We start from the raw sequence: 16,771 nt of genomic DNA on the forward strand, positions 1-16,771 counted from the left end.
GGCGGGGGCGCGCGGGCCGGAGCGCGCGGGCAGGGCCTGGGGCACCGCGAGGCCGCGGCCCGGGACGTGGCAGCGCCCCGCGCGCCCGAGAAAGTTGCCTGGAAGTTTGCTGCCGCGGCGCGGGAGCGGCCGGCGGGACCATGAACGTGTTCCGAATCCTCGGCGACCTGAGCCACCTCCTGGCCATGATTCTGCTCCTGGGGAAGATCTGGAGGTCCAAGAGCTGCGCGGGTGAGGAGCGCCGGGGGGCCCCTGCCCGGACGGGGGGAATCAAGTCTGGGGGAGCCTGGCCACACCCTGCCCCCCCCGGCGGCCGGACAAGGGGCCCCGGGATTGCTCAGGGTGGGGACCCCGGCCCCAAGGGCTCAAAAAGAGCTCTTCCCCCCACAGTGAGGAGCGGGGCGCGGGGACCGCAGGGAGGGGCCCCGCCCCCAGTCACCCACTGGGGAGGACGCTCAGCAAGCGGCCCCCCTTTCCCCGGCAGGCTCCATCCTCTCTCCCCCCGCCTTGGGGTGACCCTGGGCGTGCTGTGGCCGGTGCCCCCCAGCCCAGGGCCCGGGACGCCCCAGGGGTCCGGCCTTCGCCCGGCTTGCCCCGCTCAGGGCTGGGCCGATGGTCTCGACATCGCGGGGCGGTGGGAAGCCGTCCGGCCTCCCGTGCCCTCCTCGTCCGGGTGGGGACGGTGGCGTGGGCGCAGGGGCCGCGTGGCGGGAGCGGCCTCGCGCGGCGGGGCGGGGCGGGGGGCCGGAAGGGCGCACAGCGTTGAGACTCCTGGGGGTGCGATCGTAAGAGGCCTCAAAGCCCGGCCCGGGGCCGTGGAAAGGCCCAGAGGATGACGCAGGGAGAGTGGTCCAGGGGGGAAAGGCCTTTTTGTATGGGGGGGGCGGGGACACCCCTCTTTGTGGAATCTGGAGGGGGAGCAGGTGGAGGCCGCACCCCCCCCCCCAGGGGCTGGCGGAAGCAGGGGGCTGGGGGGGGGATCCTTTGGAAAGGCAGAGGCCATCCGAGCGTGGAGAGGTCTGCACTCGAAGCCCTTTCAGGGTCTGGCTCCAGCAAAGTGGGCCAGGATGCTGAGGGGCGCCGGGGAGGGGGAGCCGGTCCCAGCCCGCGGGGCCACGCATTGTGCTAGGCTCCATGGCCGTCCAGGCAGCACTGAGCAAATGGGATGGCTTCTGAGGGGCCTAGGTGCTGGGGCGGGATGTGCACACAGTCCATCAGCACCAAGGGGCAGGCTCCATGCACGAGGCAGCCAGGCTCCACCCTGTGACCCTGGGCCCCTGCTGTCTGGCCTGCCCCTTGAGAGGGTGGGCTGCCCCTGGCTGTTCTTGCCCACATGGGCTCCAAGGTCCCCTTGGGGACTGGCCAGCCTTGGGCTGGCTATTCTGCTCTGGTCTCCATGCATGTCCTGCCTTGGTGGAAACCATTGATGTCTTTTGAAATTCAAAAGTACAAAAGCACAGCCGGTGTTGGTGGCTCACACCTATAATCCTAGCTGCACAGGAGGCTGAGATGTGAGGATTGTGATCTGAAACCAGCCTGGGCAGAAAAGTCTGTAAGACTTTTTTTTTTTTGGGTAGGGTTGTAGGGCCTGAACTCTGGGCCTGGGCGCTGTCCCTCAGCTCTTCAGCTCAAGGCTAGCACTCTACCACTTGAGCCACAGCACCTGTGGCTTTTTCCTTTTTGCTTATGTGGTGCTGAGGAATCGAACCCACCCAGGGCCTCATGCATGCAAGGCAAGTGCTCTACCACTGAGCCACCTTTCCAGCCCATTCGTGAGACTTTTATATCCAGTTAACCAGCAAAAAGCCAGAAATGGAGGTGTAGCTCAAGTGGTAGAGCACCAGCCTTGAGCAGAAAAAGCTAAACAAGAGCCCGAGGGCCTGAATCAGGGCGCATGCACGCACGCACGCACGCACGCACGCACGCATACACACACAGTGAGAGCAATGTGGTCAATGACCAGGGCTTCCAGGAGAATGGGTGTGAGGCCCAGGGCCCCACCAGCGGGGATGGATATGGCCCACAGGCTGCCTCCTGGACTGTCCTAAACAGGTTCGCTCTGATACGTATCTGTGCGGACACAGAGGTGGCCTTGTGTGTGTCCAGCCCAGCTTAGAGCTGGTCTTAGCCCCAGTCTGCACAGCCCCCCTGCCGTGGGCTCCCCTGTCCCTTTCCCCAACGTGCACAAGCCCCCTCAGTACTCTTATTTGGGTCTTCATTATTCCTCATGTCCACCTTCCCGTGTGTGAGAGGATGCTCAGTTTATAAGTGAGGAGCTAAGGCCTGCGTCCGCCGTCACAGGAGCGGCTTTAGCAGTGTTCCCCCTCAGTCGTTAAAAATGGCCCCCATGGAGGGAGGGAAAGTGGAAGAAAACAAGGGAGGGGGTAACAATGTTCAACAAGAAATGTACTGCTGGGTGCTGGTGGCTCACGCCTGTCATCCTAGCTACTCAGGAGGCTGAGATCTGAGGATCACGGTTCAAAGCCAGTCCAGGCAGGAAAGTCCATGAGATTTTTATCTCCAAAAAGTGGAAACTTTTTCTAGAAAACTGGAAGTGGCGCTGTGGCTCTAAGTGGTAGAGCGCTAGCCTTGAGCAAAAGAGCTCAAAGACAGAACCCAGGCCCTCAGTTCAAGCCCCATGACTGACAAAAATTAAAGAAAAAGTAACGCCCCCCAGCTCCTACAGCCTCCAGTGCCAGAGGCGTGCTTAGTAAAGCCATGTAGGTGTAGGTGTATGGTGGACCCAGCTGCTGGGTCAGGCCACACTGTTCTCAGCCCACACGCAGACATCATTTGGAATAAAATGCAGATGCCCCTACCCTGTTAGGGGAGCAGGGGGCTGGGGAAGAAGCTGCGCGGGCAGGAGCTCCTGAGCTGGGACAGGGCTTGGTTCTATTTTAAAGGCGTTTGGATGCCACTTATGAGCTTGAAGCAGTGACCAGTCATCATAGCTCATGCCTGCCATTCAAACTGGTCAGGAGGCAGACATCTGGAGGATCTGGGTTCAAGGCCAGCCCTGGGGAAAATTAGGCCCCTCTCAATGAGATGTGGGTGTGGTGGTTCATACTTGTCATCTTAGCTACTTGGGAGGTGGAAAAATGGAGAAATGAGGTCCAGGAAGACTGAACATAAAGTGAGAGCCTATCTCAAAACTAACCAAAGCAAATAAGGCTTGGAGCATGGCTCAAGTGGTAGAGTGCCTGTTTGGCAGTGTGAGGCCTAGAGTTTCAATCTCAACACTGCCAAGAACAGAAAAGAACTGGGAGGAGAAATTTAAAAGAAGGCTCATGCTTGTAGTTGTAACTACTCAGGAGGCTGAGATCTAGGGTTCATCATGGTTCAAAGCCAGCTTGGGCAGGAAAGTCCATGAGACTCTTATCTCCGGTTAATCACCAGAAAACCGGACGTGGCGCTGTGTCTCAAGTGGTGGAGCACTCACCTTGAGCTGAAGAGCTGAGGGACAGCGCCCAGGCCCAGAGTTCAAGCTCCATGACCGACCTCCCCCCCCAAAAAAAAAAAAAAAAAAAAGAAATTTAAAAAGTATCCCTTGGGATGCTAGATAGAAGATGGAATTGGGGTGGGGGACAGCAACAAAGGGTTTGGTGAGATCATTGAGGGGTCATTAGAAGAGGTGGCTGGGCTGAGGGGCAGTGGAATGGGGGAGAAATGGGGGAAGCTAAGTGATGTTGCGGGGAACTAGACGCTGGTGGCTCACACCTATAATCCTAGCTACTCAGGAGGCTGACATCTAAGGGTTGTGGTCGGTCGTGGTGCTTGAACTCTGGGCCTGGGCGCTGTACCTCAGCTCTTCAGCTCAAGGCTAGCACTCTACCGCTTGAGCCACAGTGCCACTTCCAGTTTTCTAGTGGTTTTTATTGAAGATAAAGAGTTTCATGGACTTTCCTGCCTAGGCTGGCTTTGAACTGCGATCCTTAGATCTCAGCCTCTTGAGTAGCTAGGATTACAGGCGTGAGCCACCGGGTGCCCTGCTCATCTGTGAGACACGTATCTCCAATAAACTACTCAGAAGAAGCTGGAAGTGGTATTGTGGCTCAAGTGGTAGAATGCTAGCCTTGAGCAAAAGGAGCCCAGGAATAGTGCCCAGGACCAGAGTTCAAGTCCCAGGACCGGCCAAAAAAAAAAGCAAAAATAACATTTTTTTTGGGGGGAGGGTCAGTTGTGGGGCTTGAACTCTGGGCCTGGGCACTGTCCCTGGGCTCTTCAGCTCAAGGCAAGCGCTCTACCACTTGAGCCACAGCATCACTTCTGGTTTTCTAGTGGTTTATTAGAGACAAGAGTCTCACAGACTTTCCTGCCCAGGCTGGCTTTGAACCGTAATCCTCAGATCTCAGCCTCCTGAGTTGCTAGGATGACACGTGTGAGCCACCAGTGCCTGGCTATGACTATAATTTTGATAACCAAGAAAGGGATTTTTAAACCTGCATTTTGGAAAATCAACTCAAATACTGCCCTCTTTGCACCTTCTTCCCCCTGTTCTGGTCTCCCTGGTAAATTGCACCCAGAGTCACTGAGTTGGTCCCCAAGATGGAGCTCTGGGGTTGAAGTGCAGAGACACCACAATACCCCACACAGCCTAGCTCATCACCCCAACCCCCCCTCACCCAGAATACTGGCTACTTGGTGTCCAAGTCTGTTTTTTGCCAAACCTGGGGTTTGAACTCAGGGCCTGGGCACTGTCCCTGAGCTGCTTCTGCTCAAGGCTAGCACTCTACCACTTGAGCCACTGCGCCATTTCCAGCATTTTCTGTGTATGTGGTACTGAGGAGTCAAACCCAGGGCTTCATGCATGCTAGGCAAGCACTCTACCACTAAGCCACCTTCCCAGCCCGTGTCCGAGTCTTTATGAGAGGAGTGGCTTCCAGCTTACTGAAGGGAGCAGGGACTCCAGTGGCGTGGGTGGGGCTTGTCCTGGTCCTCCAATCTGTGTCCTCATTGTCTCCTGTCCCTTCTTGGCACAGGCATCTCTGGGAAGAGCCAGATCCTTTTCGCACTGGTCTTCACCACCAGGTACCTGGACCTCTTCACCAACTTCATCTCCATCTACAACTCAGTGATGAAGGTGAGGGCAGCGGCCAGTGGCCGTGGTGACAGTGATGGTGGTGATGGTAGCGGTGATAGGATTGCTGCAGCCTGGTACCAGCTCCTGGTTTGTTGCATGGCCAGGGCCTCCAGCCTCCCTGCACTTGTGCCCCCTGTGCAGGGAGAAGGTGGTACTTGAATTTAGCGTAGAGGGTTTGCATGGGAGAAATGAAGTAAGGTTAGCCAGGCATTGGTGGCATACTCCTGTAATCCTAGCTCCTCAGGAGGCTGAGATGTGAGGATTTCTGTTCAAAGCCAGCCTGGGCAGGAAAGCTCATAAGACTTATTTCTCCAGTTAGCCAGTAAAATGCCAGCAGTGGAGTTGTTCAAGTGGTAGAGCGCTAAGTGTTGAGCGCAAAGTTAAGGGAGAGCACAAAGGCCCTGAGTTCAAGCCGCAGTGCTGGCACCAAAATAAACAATAATAAGCAAGGTAATTGATGCCAGTGCAGAAAACTCCACCATATAACAAGCATCTAATAAAGATTAGCCACTGCATACCCAGATGCTAAAATACACCCATTAGATGGGTGCCTTGAGCTTTCAGAAAACTTTCCTGGCTGGCCACTGGTGGCTCACGCCTGTAATCCTAGCTACTCAGGAGGCTGAGATCTGAGGATCCCGGTTCAAAGCCAGCCCGGGCAGGAAAGACTGTGAGACTCCTATCTCCAATAAACCACTAGAAAACCGGAAGTGGCGCTGTAGCTTAAGTGGTAGAGCACTTGCCTTGAGCTGAAGAGCTGAGGGACAGCGCCCAAGCCCAGAGTTGAAGCCCCACAACTGACCAAAAAAAAAAAAAAAAAGCTAGAAACCTGGAAGTGGCGCTGTGGCTCAAGTAGTAGAGCGCTCGCCTTGAGTTGAAGAGCTGAGGGACAGCGCCGAGGCCCAGAGTTCAAGCCCTATGACAGACCAAAAAAAAAAAAAATTTCCTGGCTGCCCATGCAATCTTCTCTCCTGCCTCTGGACCAGGCTCATGAGGCAAACAGGGCCCTTGTTCTCACTCTACTCCGATTTTAGAGACACCAGCCAGCCATTGATCAGGAACAGGGCTAGGCAGATAATCCAAAACCAGCCATGGTCAGGAAGTGGGGTTGGCTAAGGTCTGTGACAAGGAACCAGCCTGTGGCCATTGGAGGAAGGGCATTCCATGCCGAAGGCATTGCTGGGGCCAAAGCCCTTGGACAGGAGTGAGGGCTGTGTAGTGGGTGACTGAGGAGAGACCAGCAGGGATGGGAGGGCGGGCAGTCTTGAGACGGGGACGATGCTGGGGCTTGGGACTGTGGCCTGTGTCCACTGCAGCCCCAAGGCGGTCAGGGGCCACGTCTGAATGAAGCCAGCGTATGCTCCTCCTAATCAGAGAATGTCACAGAAGGACCAATGGTCCTGTAGCAGAATGCTCGCCAGCCATGACACAGAAGCTGCAGGCTTCTTGGTGGCTGTGCTGCCACTGCTGAACCCTTGAAAAGGACTCTCTGGTTCTGCTTGCCAGACACTTTTGATTCTTGGCCAGGCTGGCCTTGGACCTTGATCCGCTAGCCTCTACCTCCCAACTGCTGGATTGTAGACATGCGCTATCACACACTGCTACACCTTTGACCCTTTGTGGTCCCGTTTACAAAACAGTGGCTATTCCTCGGAAGGGTCATGAAGGCAGGTATGGTGGAGATGGGTCTTTGAGTTGGAGACAGTCTGAGCTGTTCCAAAAGTAAAATTGGCAGGCGGGGTGAGGGAGTTTGTGGGCCCCGGGCACCACACACACACTTGGTTTGTTAACACAAGACACAAGACACTGCCCTGGGCTGGGAAGGTGGCTCAGTGGTAGAGCGCTTGCCTTGCATGCTCGAGGCCCTGGGTTCGATTCCTCAGCACCACATAAGCAAAAAGAATAAAAGCCGGAAGTGGCGCTGTGGCTCAAGTGGTAGAGCGCTAGCCTTGAGCTGAAGAGCTGAGGGACAGCGCCCAGGCCCAGAGTTCAGGCCCCACGACTGGACCCAAAATAAATAAATAAATAAAGTAATTAAAAAAAAAAAAAAAGGACACTGCCCTGAGGCTGGGAGAAAACTTGGTTTCCATTTCTTTCTCTTTTTAGGTGGTTTTTCTCCTCTGTGCCTATGTCACAGTGTACATGATCTATGGGAAATTTCGGAAGACATTTGACATTGAGAACGACACGTTCCGTCTGGAGTTTCTCCTGGTGCCAGTCATCGGTCTCTCCTTCCTGGAGAACTACAGCTTCACACCATTGGAGGTGAGGAGGTGCTCGGCCCCAACCCCGAGTGCAAGGCTGCCCCTCTGCCTCACTTTTGCCTGCGATGCTAGGCTATTAAAGTTGTACCCATCGCCCAAGAGCGGGTCACTGAGCTCCACATGGTGGGGGGAGGCTGGCCTGTAGTAATCATGCTGCTGTGTCCCAGACTAGCAGATGCAGTCCAGGCCTGGGTGGTAGCCTTGGTGGCAGCAGCCTCTTTGGAGATCCTGATGTAGACTCACTATTTTGCAATCTTAAGAAAATTACATTCTGAAGTGGGAATGTGGCTTGGGAGTAGAGCACTTGTCTAGCATGCATGAAGCCCTGGGTTCCATTCCTCAGCACCACATAAATAGAAAAAATTCGAAGTGGCGCTGTGGCTCAAGTGGTAGAACGCTAACCTTGAGCAAAAAAAAGCAACTCAGGGACAGTGTCCATGCCCTGAGTTCAAGCCCCATGAGTAGGAGGAAAAAAAAATTACATCCCAAGATAGGCACTGGTGGCCCACACCTGTAATCCTGGCTACTCAGGAGGCTGAGATCTGAGGACTGTGGTTTGAAGCCAGCTGGGAAAAAAAACAGAAGTGGAGCTATGGCTCAAGTGGTAGAGCACTAGCCTTGAGTAATAAAAAGCTCAGGTATGGCACCCAGGCCCCGAGTTCAAGACCCGGGACCCTACCACTCCACCAGCCCCCTACAAATTCCAACCAGATGCAGGTGGCTCCCACCTACTAATCTGGACTGTTCAGGCGGCTGAGATCTAAAGATCATTTCGAAGCCAGTCTGGGTAGACAAACCTATGAGGTTTGTATTTCCAACCAACCAGCACAAAGCCAGAATGGAAGTTGTGGCTCAAGTAGATGAGTACCAGCTATGAGCAAAGTAGCTAAGGAAAAGTGCCCAGGCCTGTGCTCACACCGCAGTACCCGCACATACCCACATCCACACCCATTTCATATTTATAGAGCTCCAAGGGTAGAGCTGCAGTATGCAAGTTTGGATATGGCCAACAGTAGAGAGCTCGCACTGGAGGCTCTGGACTGATCTCCAGCACTGTAAATGAGCACATGTCCATAAAAGTTAAAAAGCTCCTCCAAGTGCTGGTGGCTCATGCCTGTAATCCTAGCTATGTAGGAGGCTGAGATCATGGTTCAAAGCCAGCCTAAGCAGGAAAATTTGAGACTCTTCAAATTAACCGCCAGAAAACTAGACTGGAAGTCTAGTGACTGGAAGTGGTAGAGCCTAGTCTTGAGCAAGAGCTCAGGGACAGCGCCCAGCCCGAGTTCAAGCCCCCCCCTCCCCCCCAACAAAAAGCCATTTGCTCTGGTAAGCACACCTGGTCAGCATTTATAGCCCCCTAAAGCCTCTGCCCTGCCCAGCCTCCTCTGCTTCTCTTGGGCAGATCCTCTGGACTTTTTCCATCTACCTTGAGTCAGTGGCCATCCTGCCCCAGCTCTTCATGATCAGCAAGACAGGAGAGGCTGAGACCATCACTACCCATTACTTGTTCTTCCTGGGGCTCTACCGACTGCTCTACCTGGCCAACTGGATCAGGCGGTACCAGACGGAGAATTTCTATGACCAGATCGCAGTGGTGTCAGGAGTAGTGCAGACCATCTTCTACTGTGACTTCTTCTACTTGTATGTGACCAAAGGTAGGCTCAGCAGTGCTGCGGGTACACACCTGCTCCAGATACCCAGACACCAGTGGAGCTTCCCCCTATCACTTCCAGTAAAGTGCTGGTGCGGGGGTAGAAGCAGACCCAGTAGTGTGTCCTGTGCAAGCCAGTGACATTTGATATGCTTGACTGGGCATGTTTAGGAGGCGTTCCAAGAAGATATAATGGTGCATGCCTAGTGCCAGCACTAGGGAGGCAGTCAGGAGGAACCAGAGAACTGGAGTACTCACCAGAGACTCAGCCCAGCCACGGTGATTTGCCCACAGAGCCACAATAGCCAAAGGAACAGGATGGCATTAACTTGCCAGGGGACCAAGGGTCACTTGGGAAAAAAAACATTATTCCAGCAATCCTAAGATACCCTAATGTGTGGCTTAGGTACGTGAGGTGGAGCTCAAACCACGGTGGCTGCTACCAGCAGTTGGTGGAGATAAGGACAAAACGGGCTGAGTGGAGGCGAAGCTGAGACTAGAGGCCTAGAGTTTAGCACGTGAGGGAGGCGTGAGGGGGTCGTCAGCGCACGCAAGGTGGGAGCTGGGAGCCTCATGACTAGCCTGCTTCCAAGTCCTCACACCTGCTCACAGCTACGCGTGGAGACGAGATCAGTCATAAAACGGCCTTTTAATCAGCCAAAATTCTAAGTTCATTTCCACTTTTTTTTTTTCCAGTCCTTAAGGGAAAGAAGTTAAGTCTTCCTATGCCAATTTGAGGACTCCCAGAGATGATCAACACTGTAACGAGGACAGTGCAGGATTTGGGACCCTATGTACTAGTGAAAAAAAAATACTTGTGTGGATTAGAGTGCAGCACGTTTGTCTAGCCACCAAGGCCTTGTTAATCCCTCTCAAGTACCACCCTATGAACACCCCAGAGCAGGAAACACACACACACACACACACATACACAGTGTCAACTGCAGGTGACAGTCACAGTTCATTTCCTTATCACATTCAAGCACAAGCAAACCAAATTGACCATTCTCGCCAAGCATTAATTTTGTGCCTCCCCTTTAAGCAAATCAATTTCTGCGGAGCTGGACACTAAGCGCTCATCCCCAGGTATCCTTAGTCTTGTGCCTCAAACTGTCTCACATTAGGACCAATCTACACTAAGGTCGGCCGGTCCCACCAGGTGCTACGTGGGCTGTCTACTCAAGTTGTGTCTTGAAGCAAAAGTAGTGTTAAGGACAAGCAACTATTCAGAAGCTTTAGAGAATAAACAGCTCACACCGTATTGTCAAGTGTTTTATTTATACCTACAAAAGGAAACAAGATGGTATCAAAAGGACAATTTACAAACTAAGAATAGTAACATTGCTCTTAGCCTGCATCCTGTGCCTCAACATCACACGCCTACAAATCTTTCAAGTCTTAACACAACAGGAATGTGTTCAGAGACCAGCAAGGACATGAGGAGAGCACTGATCCCAAGCAAAAGCCACTAACCTTTTAGTTGAGAGGTCTGCACAATAAACTGTTGGGGGAGGGGGAAAGGATGGGGAGCAGCAGCCCCTGGTTTAATACTGAAGCCCTTTCCACTACTACCACCAGCCAGCCAGGATTCACCACTCCTACTCTCAACCCAAGAGCACAACCTCAGAGCTATGCTCAGGCCACCAAGAGCTTTTGCAATGGCCAATACACTGTTATTTTCTGCTCACAACATTCCTCACTGAAGAGGGCAAGCAAGCGACTCAGATACTACACTGCTCACATACCCAGACAGCCTGTCCCAGAAACAGATGTGTTTGAGAGCCATAGAGTAGGACCTAATCTATTTAAAGGGGGGGAAAAAAAAAATCAACCTGAATGTGGCTGCAGAAATGTCCACAACAGCGTGCGTGGCCAGTGCTCAGACATGTTTTGGGAGCAGAGAAACACGGCACTTTGGTTGCAAGCACAGAGCAGTTTTACGTTTCTTCTATGCCTACTGTCCTCCCCACTGGGCCTCAACTTCTACAAGATGGGGAAAGAAAAGACAAAGAAAGTTGGATAATAAAAAAAAAAAGGCTGTCCAAGTTTTCACATGCACAATTTCAGCTTATGCTGACAACCTACCTGTATCTGCTGCACACTGAATCATACTTTGAGAACCCCTCAGAAACCATCCCTTTTCTCTCCCTGAAGGATTTTAAAGGGAAAACAAAAATAAAACCTTCAGAGATCATCTTAATGGTCAGGTATTACACACCAGCAAGCACTCAAAAGCCACAGCCCAAGAAGGCAGCTGGGGGGCCTTCCTCCTCTAACTGCCACCGGAAGCACAGGAGGGGGCTCAGGGGTGGAGCCCTCCTCCCACACAGGGTCAGGCAAAGGCCCGGAGCCGACTGTCTTGCTGCCCTACCTGGGCACAGTGAACTCAGAAGCAGAGAATGCTTTCCAGGTCCATCTGCTGTGGCTGGCAGCTGGGTAAGGCATACTTCCAGCAGGGGGTCAACTCACCTACCTTCACATGGAGGCAAAATAAAAAGGCCCCCAGAGCGTGTCCTAGACACTACCTACCTGTGGAGAGTACGCTGCGCACACCAGCACACCAGTCGTTAGAAAGCACTGCAGGACTGGCGGAGACCAGTGCAGAGTGAAATCTTGTCAAGATAATTTGGTCAAATGGGCAGTGGCGCCAGCAAAGAGTTGCTCTCATTCTACTTCTACAAATACTGAGTTTAAAAGGAAAATCATCTGCCCACTTCGAGTACATTGTTTCTAATTAAAGGTGCCTTTTACACTGCAGGTGAACGCATTTCTGTGAGCATTTGTGTATGTTCATTTGCTCACAGCAGTCTGGCTAGAAAGTGAATTTCATAGATGGTCCTTGGTTGCCTGGGCCCATATGCCAAACCAATACCATCAACTGGTGGTTTTAAATTAAAAACACATCCTAATGACAATGACAAAGCAGTGTCTTCAGTCATCTGGGCCTGAACCCTGATCAAACTTGAGCAATGGTAAACCCATTATGGGAAATCCCTCTCGGCTTTCTAACCCAGTTCTGAGAGCAATTTAGAGCACAGAGGCCTTCTTCCTCCTCCTCCTGCCCAAGTCAGCCCTCCCACCCCCCCAACTCAGGGCTCCCACAAAAGGGCCATTAGGTTTACATTTGAAGAGGAAAACTAGCTCAAATATCCTCAACATGCAAGTTGGGGGAAATTCATCTCCTCCAGTCAGACATATATATGTATGTGTATATATATATATATATATATTTTTTTTTTTACAAAACCTGTTACTGAAGACTGGATCACTTTTGGTGGGCAGAAGAAACCTGGCAGTGAGTTCTAACTAATCTGCATGAAAAGACAATCACAATGGTTGGGAGGGGGAAAAACAATGAAAGAAGTGTGGAAGAGCAGGGGAAAGAAGAAAAAAAAACAAAAAAAAAGGAAGGACAGCGTTCCTTTAGATGTTTTAGCTTGTGGGAGCCATTTGCCAAAGGGCTCACTTCCGTGAGGGGGGAGGGGGCGGGGGCGGGGGCGGGTACTGGTAGGCCGTCTGCCCCATGTAACCTATCATGTTGGTAGCTCCGGGAGGCTGTGCAAACTGTTGTGACATCAGAGGCTGCGGCTGCTGCCCAGACCGGCCTATCGCGCTAAACTGCTGGCTCGAGCTCTGAGAACTTCTCCCAGCTGAGGTGGTGCTACTAGCTCCGTACGTGCCAGCACCATACTCCTGGGCTGTATAGCCACTGGTGCCATACGCAGCTGCCCCATAGGTGCCTTGACTGTAGGTATATTGGCCTGCTTGGGCTCCAAAGGCAGAATTTGGACTTCCATAGCCACTGCCATTAGCATAGCTGGCTCTATCGGTTTCACTGCGATCCCGATAGCTCGCAGAGTCTCTCCGTCCACCATCTTTGACTCCTCGAAGCCTCCGGTCACACTCATCCTGATACATCAGGTTGGGGTTGTTGGCAGAAGAAGTAGTCCGGTATCGAGAGCGGCCTCCTGGTGGGAGGGTACAGGTATTTTTTAATGGCAGGTATGTGATCCACGCATAATATAAAAAATTAAATGGGGACGAAGTGTACAATTTGTTCCCTTCATCTGGTAGCCAGGCCAAGCTAAGTCAGTGTTTTATTCCACTTTTCACCTTTTAGGGTCTTTTCCTGAGGACCACCAAAAACTGCAATCTTAACTATCTTACTATATCAAAGTGGGAGCTGCTGGGCACTGGCAATAGCGCCTTGCCACTCAGGAGACTGAGATCTAAGGATTGCAGTTCGAAGCCAGCAGGGGCAAAAAAAAGTCTCAAGAGACTCTCAATCACCAGAAAACCAGAACTAGTGGCTCAAAGTGGTAGAGCGACAAAGCTCGAGACAGTGCCCAGTCCCGGAGTTCAAGCCCCACAACTGCCCAAAAAACAAGCCACCACAAAAAACCAACTGGAAGCCATGAAGCCTACTTTATTGCACAACTGTTTTTAAACATTCCAGCCACTGGGGTGCTGGAATTACAGACATGTGGCATTACAGGTACCTGGCTGGTTTAGCTTCATTTTAAACAGGCCAAGTACTGCTAAATCGCAGTGTCAGTTTAAGACTAGTAACCGACAAAAATGCTGGGCTGCTTAAGTAGCACAGTCATGCGATAAGACTTTAAGGAAAGGTGATGAATAACAACCTTAAGCATTTCGCCACATTCTCTCTAGCAACACACTGCACAGGCTTAAAAAAGCAAGGCACAAATAAACAGAAAAGGGATCTTGGCAGTACCTGGAAAACTCCAGGGTTTACCCTTACCCCCGCCACCGCCGCCGCCTCTGTGGTCCACCAGCTGCATCAGCTTTGGGTTAATGGCCTGATTGGCCTCTTCTAGCACTTTGATCAGCTCTCTGGCCTGCTTTAGGTTCCCTGGGGTGAAGAAAGTATAGGCAGTGCCCTTGTTGGTGCTCCGGGCTGTTCGGCCGATGCGGTGCACGTAATCCTCTGAGCTGTTAGGATAGTCATAGTTGATCACAAACTTGACATCTTCCACGTCTTCAGCGGCAATGTCGAGTCAGTGTGTAGGTTGACGTGGCAGAGAGAGAGAAGGCAAAGGACGTGCCCACAACAGGAGGGAAGCACGAATGCAGATGACAGCAAGAGGAGAGAAGATCAAATTAGTAACCACTCTGAGCAGGAACAAAAAATGAAAGACTCATCCCAACAGAGCAGAAGAGGATTAGTGATTCTTGCCCATCTTTGCTCTGAATCCTAAGGCAATCCGTTTCGACCATCCCAACTCCTGCTACTTCTGCAGTAAGTGATCTACTGCAGGAGCTGCACCATGGTCTTCAGACCTGCGCACTCCTGCGCCAGACTCCTCAGAGCCGGATGTACACAGCATGAGAGCAGACTCCTCTGAGAAGACGCAGGGTCAAATCACTTCTACTCTGTTGGGAGAAGCCTGGCAAAAATCTACCAACAACACAATAAACTTACCTTGCACCAGTCACAGAGCAACACACACAAAAAAGAGCTTCAGTACCTTACTACTACATTCCCAAGGTAACTTACAACATTCAGGTTAATTCTTTCCTTGCTCTTAAGTTTACAAAACTGATCAGCGCCGAAGCACACCTCTTTTCCTCTGCAGACACCCAGGATTACTTTTCCCCCTTCAATTGCCACAAGAGCACATTACACTAAAATTTCACTCTACTACTAAGCCCAGCTTCTGAAGGTTTTTTGTTTGTTTTTGTTTTGCTCAACTCAACGTTATTTCAAACCAAGTACCGTTTCCACAATCAGAGACTGTCCATGGGAACTAGGTAATGAAATGCATTGCCAAAAACAAAGGGAAAACCCTTGAAACATGAGACACATTTAATGCAGTCTGCGGCTGGGGACCGGGCTGAGCCACCTACCGGAAAGCGTGTAAATGTTAGTGTAATGCATTCACTACGTGGATTACCTACTTCAACCAACAAATTTAAGAATATAACAGAATCCTAATGTTTGGTGGAAAAAAAAATCTGCATTTTACAAAGAATATTCCGGAAATATCCTAGATAAAACACAGATTTTTTGTGATATAAATAATTAAAAAACATTCTCTGTTTGTTACCAGACCGATGCACACTCCCTCCTCCTTTGGGAAACCGCTGCAGCCGATCCCGTCTCTTTGTCTTTTATTTTTGGCGGCCTCCTTTCGAAAACTCCGCCTTCTGACACGGGACCACTGGAGCGCGGGGAGCATGCATCAAGGGTCCGTGGCAGTGAGAAGTCCCCACACACGCTCGCTCTGTGAACTGGCTTAGATGCTTCTCTGTAGCCCCATTTGGTTGCCAAGCACCGGAGAACCTGGGTTCGGGTAAAAATTTCAGGTCCTCCAACGCCTCCCCCAAGGATAATTGGGGTGATTGTAGAAAAAAATAATTATTAAAAAAATGTTACATCCAAAGGGTCAGACTGCATCTATTGCCCAGACTGGATTAATTTCAGGGGGATGGGGAGATGATTAGAAAAAAAAAAAAATCGGCTGTTGTTACGGGCTTGGGGAGAGGGGGCGTTAGGTCTGTTTCTTATTACAATAAAGGCTCCTCGGTCGTTACTGACCCCTAAAGTCCTGAATCACACCAGAAAGACGAGAAGGCACTTATCACAGGGGGCAGCGTGAGTCTCCAGCTAGAGTCGTTGATGTCATAAAGAAAAAAAACTTAAAGAGGGCAGGAGTGGATGGAGGTAAGGGGCGGGACGATGCGTGCTCACGACCACATCTTCAGAGCCTCAACACCACTCCTGAGCGCTCACACCGAGTTACCGAGCGTGAGTGTGGCAGGCAGAACCAAAATACTGCCCTTGGATGCACAGAAGCAGCAAGCAGTGTGGCTGCAGCCAATAGTTCCCTTGTGGAGGGGCTCAAAAGGGGCAGACAGGGTGCAAGTTCTTCAGCTTAGAAAGATGTCCTGTGTGTGCACATAGCTGGCCGAGGGCACAAAGGAGCAGGCGCAGAATCTGGCTTCTCCAGGCAAGCGCGCCCTGCTGTTATTTGTGCACTGCCACAGTATTATCTTGCTGTCTTTAGAGGAGATGCTGTAGCAGGGTAAGAGATTGAAACATACGTTAATGTTTTGGCCAGCTGCCTAGGACGAGGACCTTGGGTCCAGGAAGCCCTGGCAAGGCCCGCGTCTCGATGGCTAACTAGGAGAGGGTCTACGACTAGCCAACAGGCTCATCTAGAGCGGCTTCGGGCCAGTGGAGATTTGCCTTGGCCATGTACTGAGTGATCTGCAGTTGATAGCAAAGCTTCTGTTAAAAAACAAAACAAAATCAATTCAATGCTTTTAGTTCAACAGTGTGTAGGTTCAACAAAAAAAGGAGAAATTAAAAAAAAAAAATCCCAGCGGACAGGGAGTAGTGGTTGGCTGAAGATGACTATGAAAATCATGGGACTCCGGGAACTTACCTGAGGGAACATCTAAGAGACCATCGCTCGGCGGGAAGGGAAAAAAGGCCTGGTGACTCAGCTGAAAATCGCACCCTTGTCTGTGAGGTAGAAGCCTTCACTTTCCAGGATCTTGTAGGACCTTGGTCAGAATTCTGCCATGTTGGTGGGTTTTCTCCCTCCTTTTGATTTTTACAAGGCAGCGAACAAAGGGGCCCAACACAAGCTGAGGTTGCGTAACAAGAAACAGACTCGGGTTCCTTTCCTGTCCCCTCTGTGGACGAGGGGAGGTGGGATGACAGTCTAAATTATTCTAATGGTAGCCAATTGATGTCATTTAAAATGCAGGGGACATGGAACAAATGTTTTTAATTGTCTAGGCAAGATG

At 51.6% G+C, this 16,771-nt stretch overlaps 3 protein-coding genes across 3 annotated transcripts in view; 1 reads left to right on the top strand and 2 right to left on the bottom strand.

Annotated features, from left to right (window-relative positions):
• On the top strand, positions 1 to 12,341 carry Kdelr3 (KDEL endoplasmic reticulum protein retention receptor 3). The gene is made up of 5 exons (XM_042693143.1): positions 1 to 231; positions 4,980 to 5,080; positions 7,187 to 7,345; positions 8,747 to 8,999; positions 9,692 to 12,341. Exons 1-5 carry the CDS (start codon positions 141 to 143, stop codon positions 9,730 to 9,732), a joined length of 645 nt encoding a protein of 214 aa, XP_042549077.1. The 5' UTR covers positions 1 to 140; the 3' UTR covers positions 9,733 to 12,341.
• Positions 1 to 16,771, bottom strand: part of Josd1 (Josephin domain containing 1) — a 312,495-nt gene that overhangs the window by 158,386 nt on the left and 137,338 nt on the right. The window lies entirely within an intron of this gene.
• Ddx17 (DEAD-box helicase 17) overlaps positions 10,255 to 16,771 on the bottom strand; it is a 21,011-nt gene continuing 14,494 nt past the window's right edge. Inside the window, exons 12-13 of the mRNA XM_042693135.1 lie at positions 13,758 to 13,994; positions 10,255 to 12,963 (exon numbers count right to left, since the gene is read on the bottom strand). Coding sequence (XP_042549069.1) covers positions 12,458 to 12,963; positions 13,758 to 13,994 — 743 coding nt within the window. The 3' untranslated portion in view covers positions 10,255 to 12,457. The remainder of the gene's footprint in view (positions 12,964 to 13,757; positions 13,995 to 16,771) is intronic.

Source organism: Dipodomys spectabilis, unplaced genomic scaffold, assembly GCF_019054845.1.
Source record: "Dipodomys spectabilis isolate Male_0828 unplaced genomic scaffold, ASM1905484v1 ptg000163l, whole genome shotgun sequence".
NCBI lineage: Eukaryota > Metazoa > Chordata > Mammalia > Rodentia > Heteromyidae > Dipodomys > Dipodomys spectabilis.

What these genes read in the sequence shown, in the direction of transcription:
- Kdelr3 (XM_042693143.1), top strand. Translation starts at nt 141, where the DNA reads ATGAACGTGTTCCGAATCCTCGGCGACCTGAGCCACCTCCTGGCCATG. An exon ending in GAGGTCCAAGAGCTGCGCGG is followed by an intron (nt 232 to 4,979) that starts GTGAGGAGCGCC and finishes TTCTTGGCACAG; the next exon opens with GCATCTCTGGGAAGAGCCAG. An exon ending in TCTACAACTCAGTGATGAAG is followed by an intron (nt 5,081 to 7,186) that starts GTGAGGGCAGCG and finishes TTCTCTTTTTAG; the next exon opens with GTGGTTTTTCTCCTCTGTGC.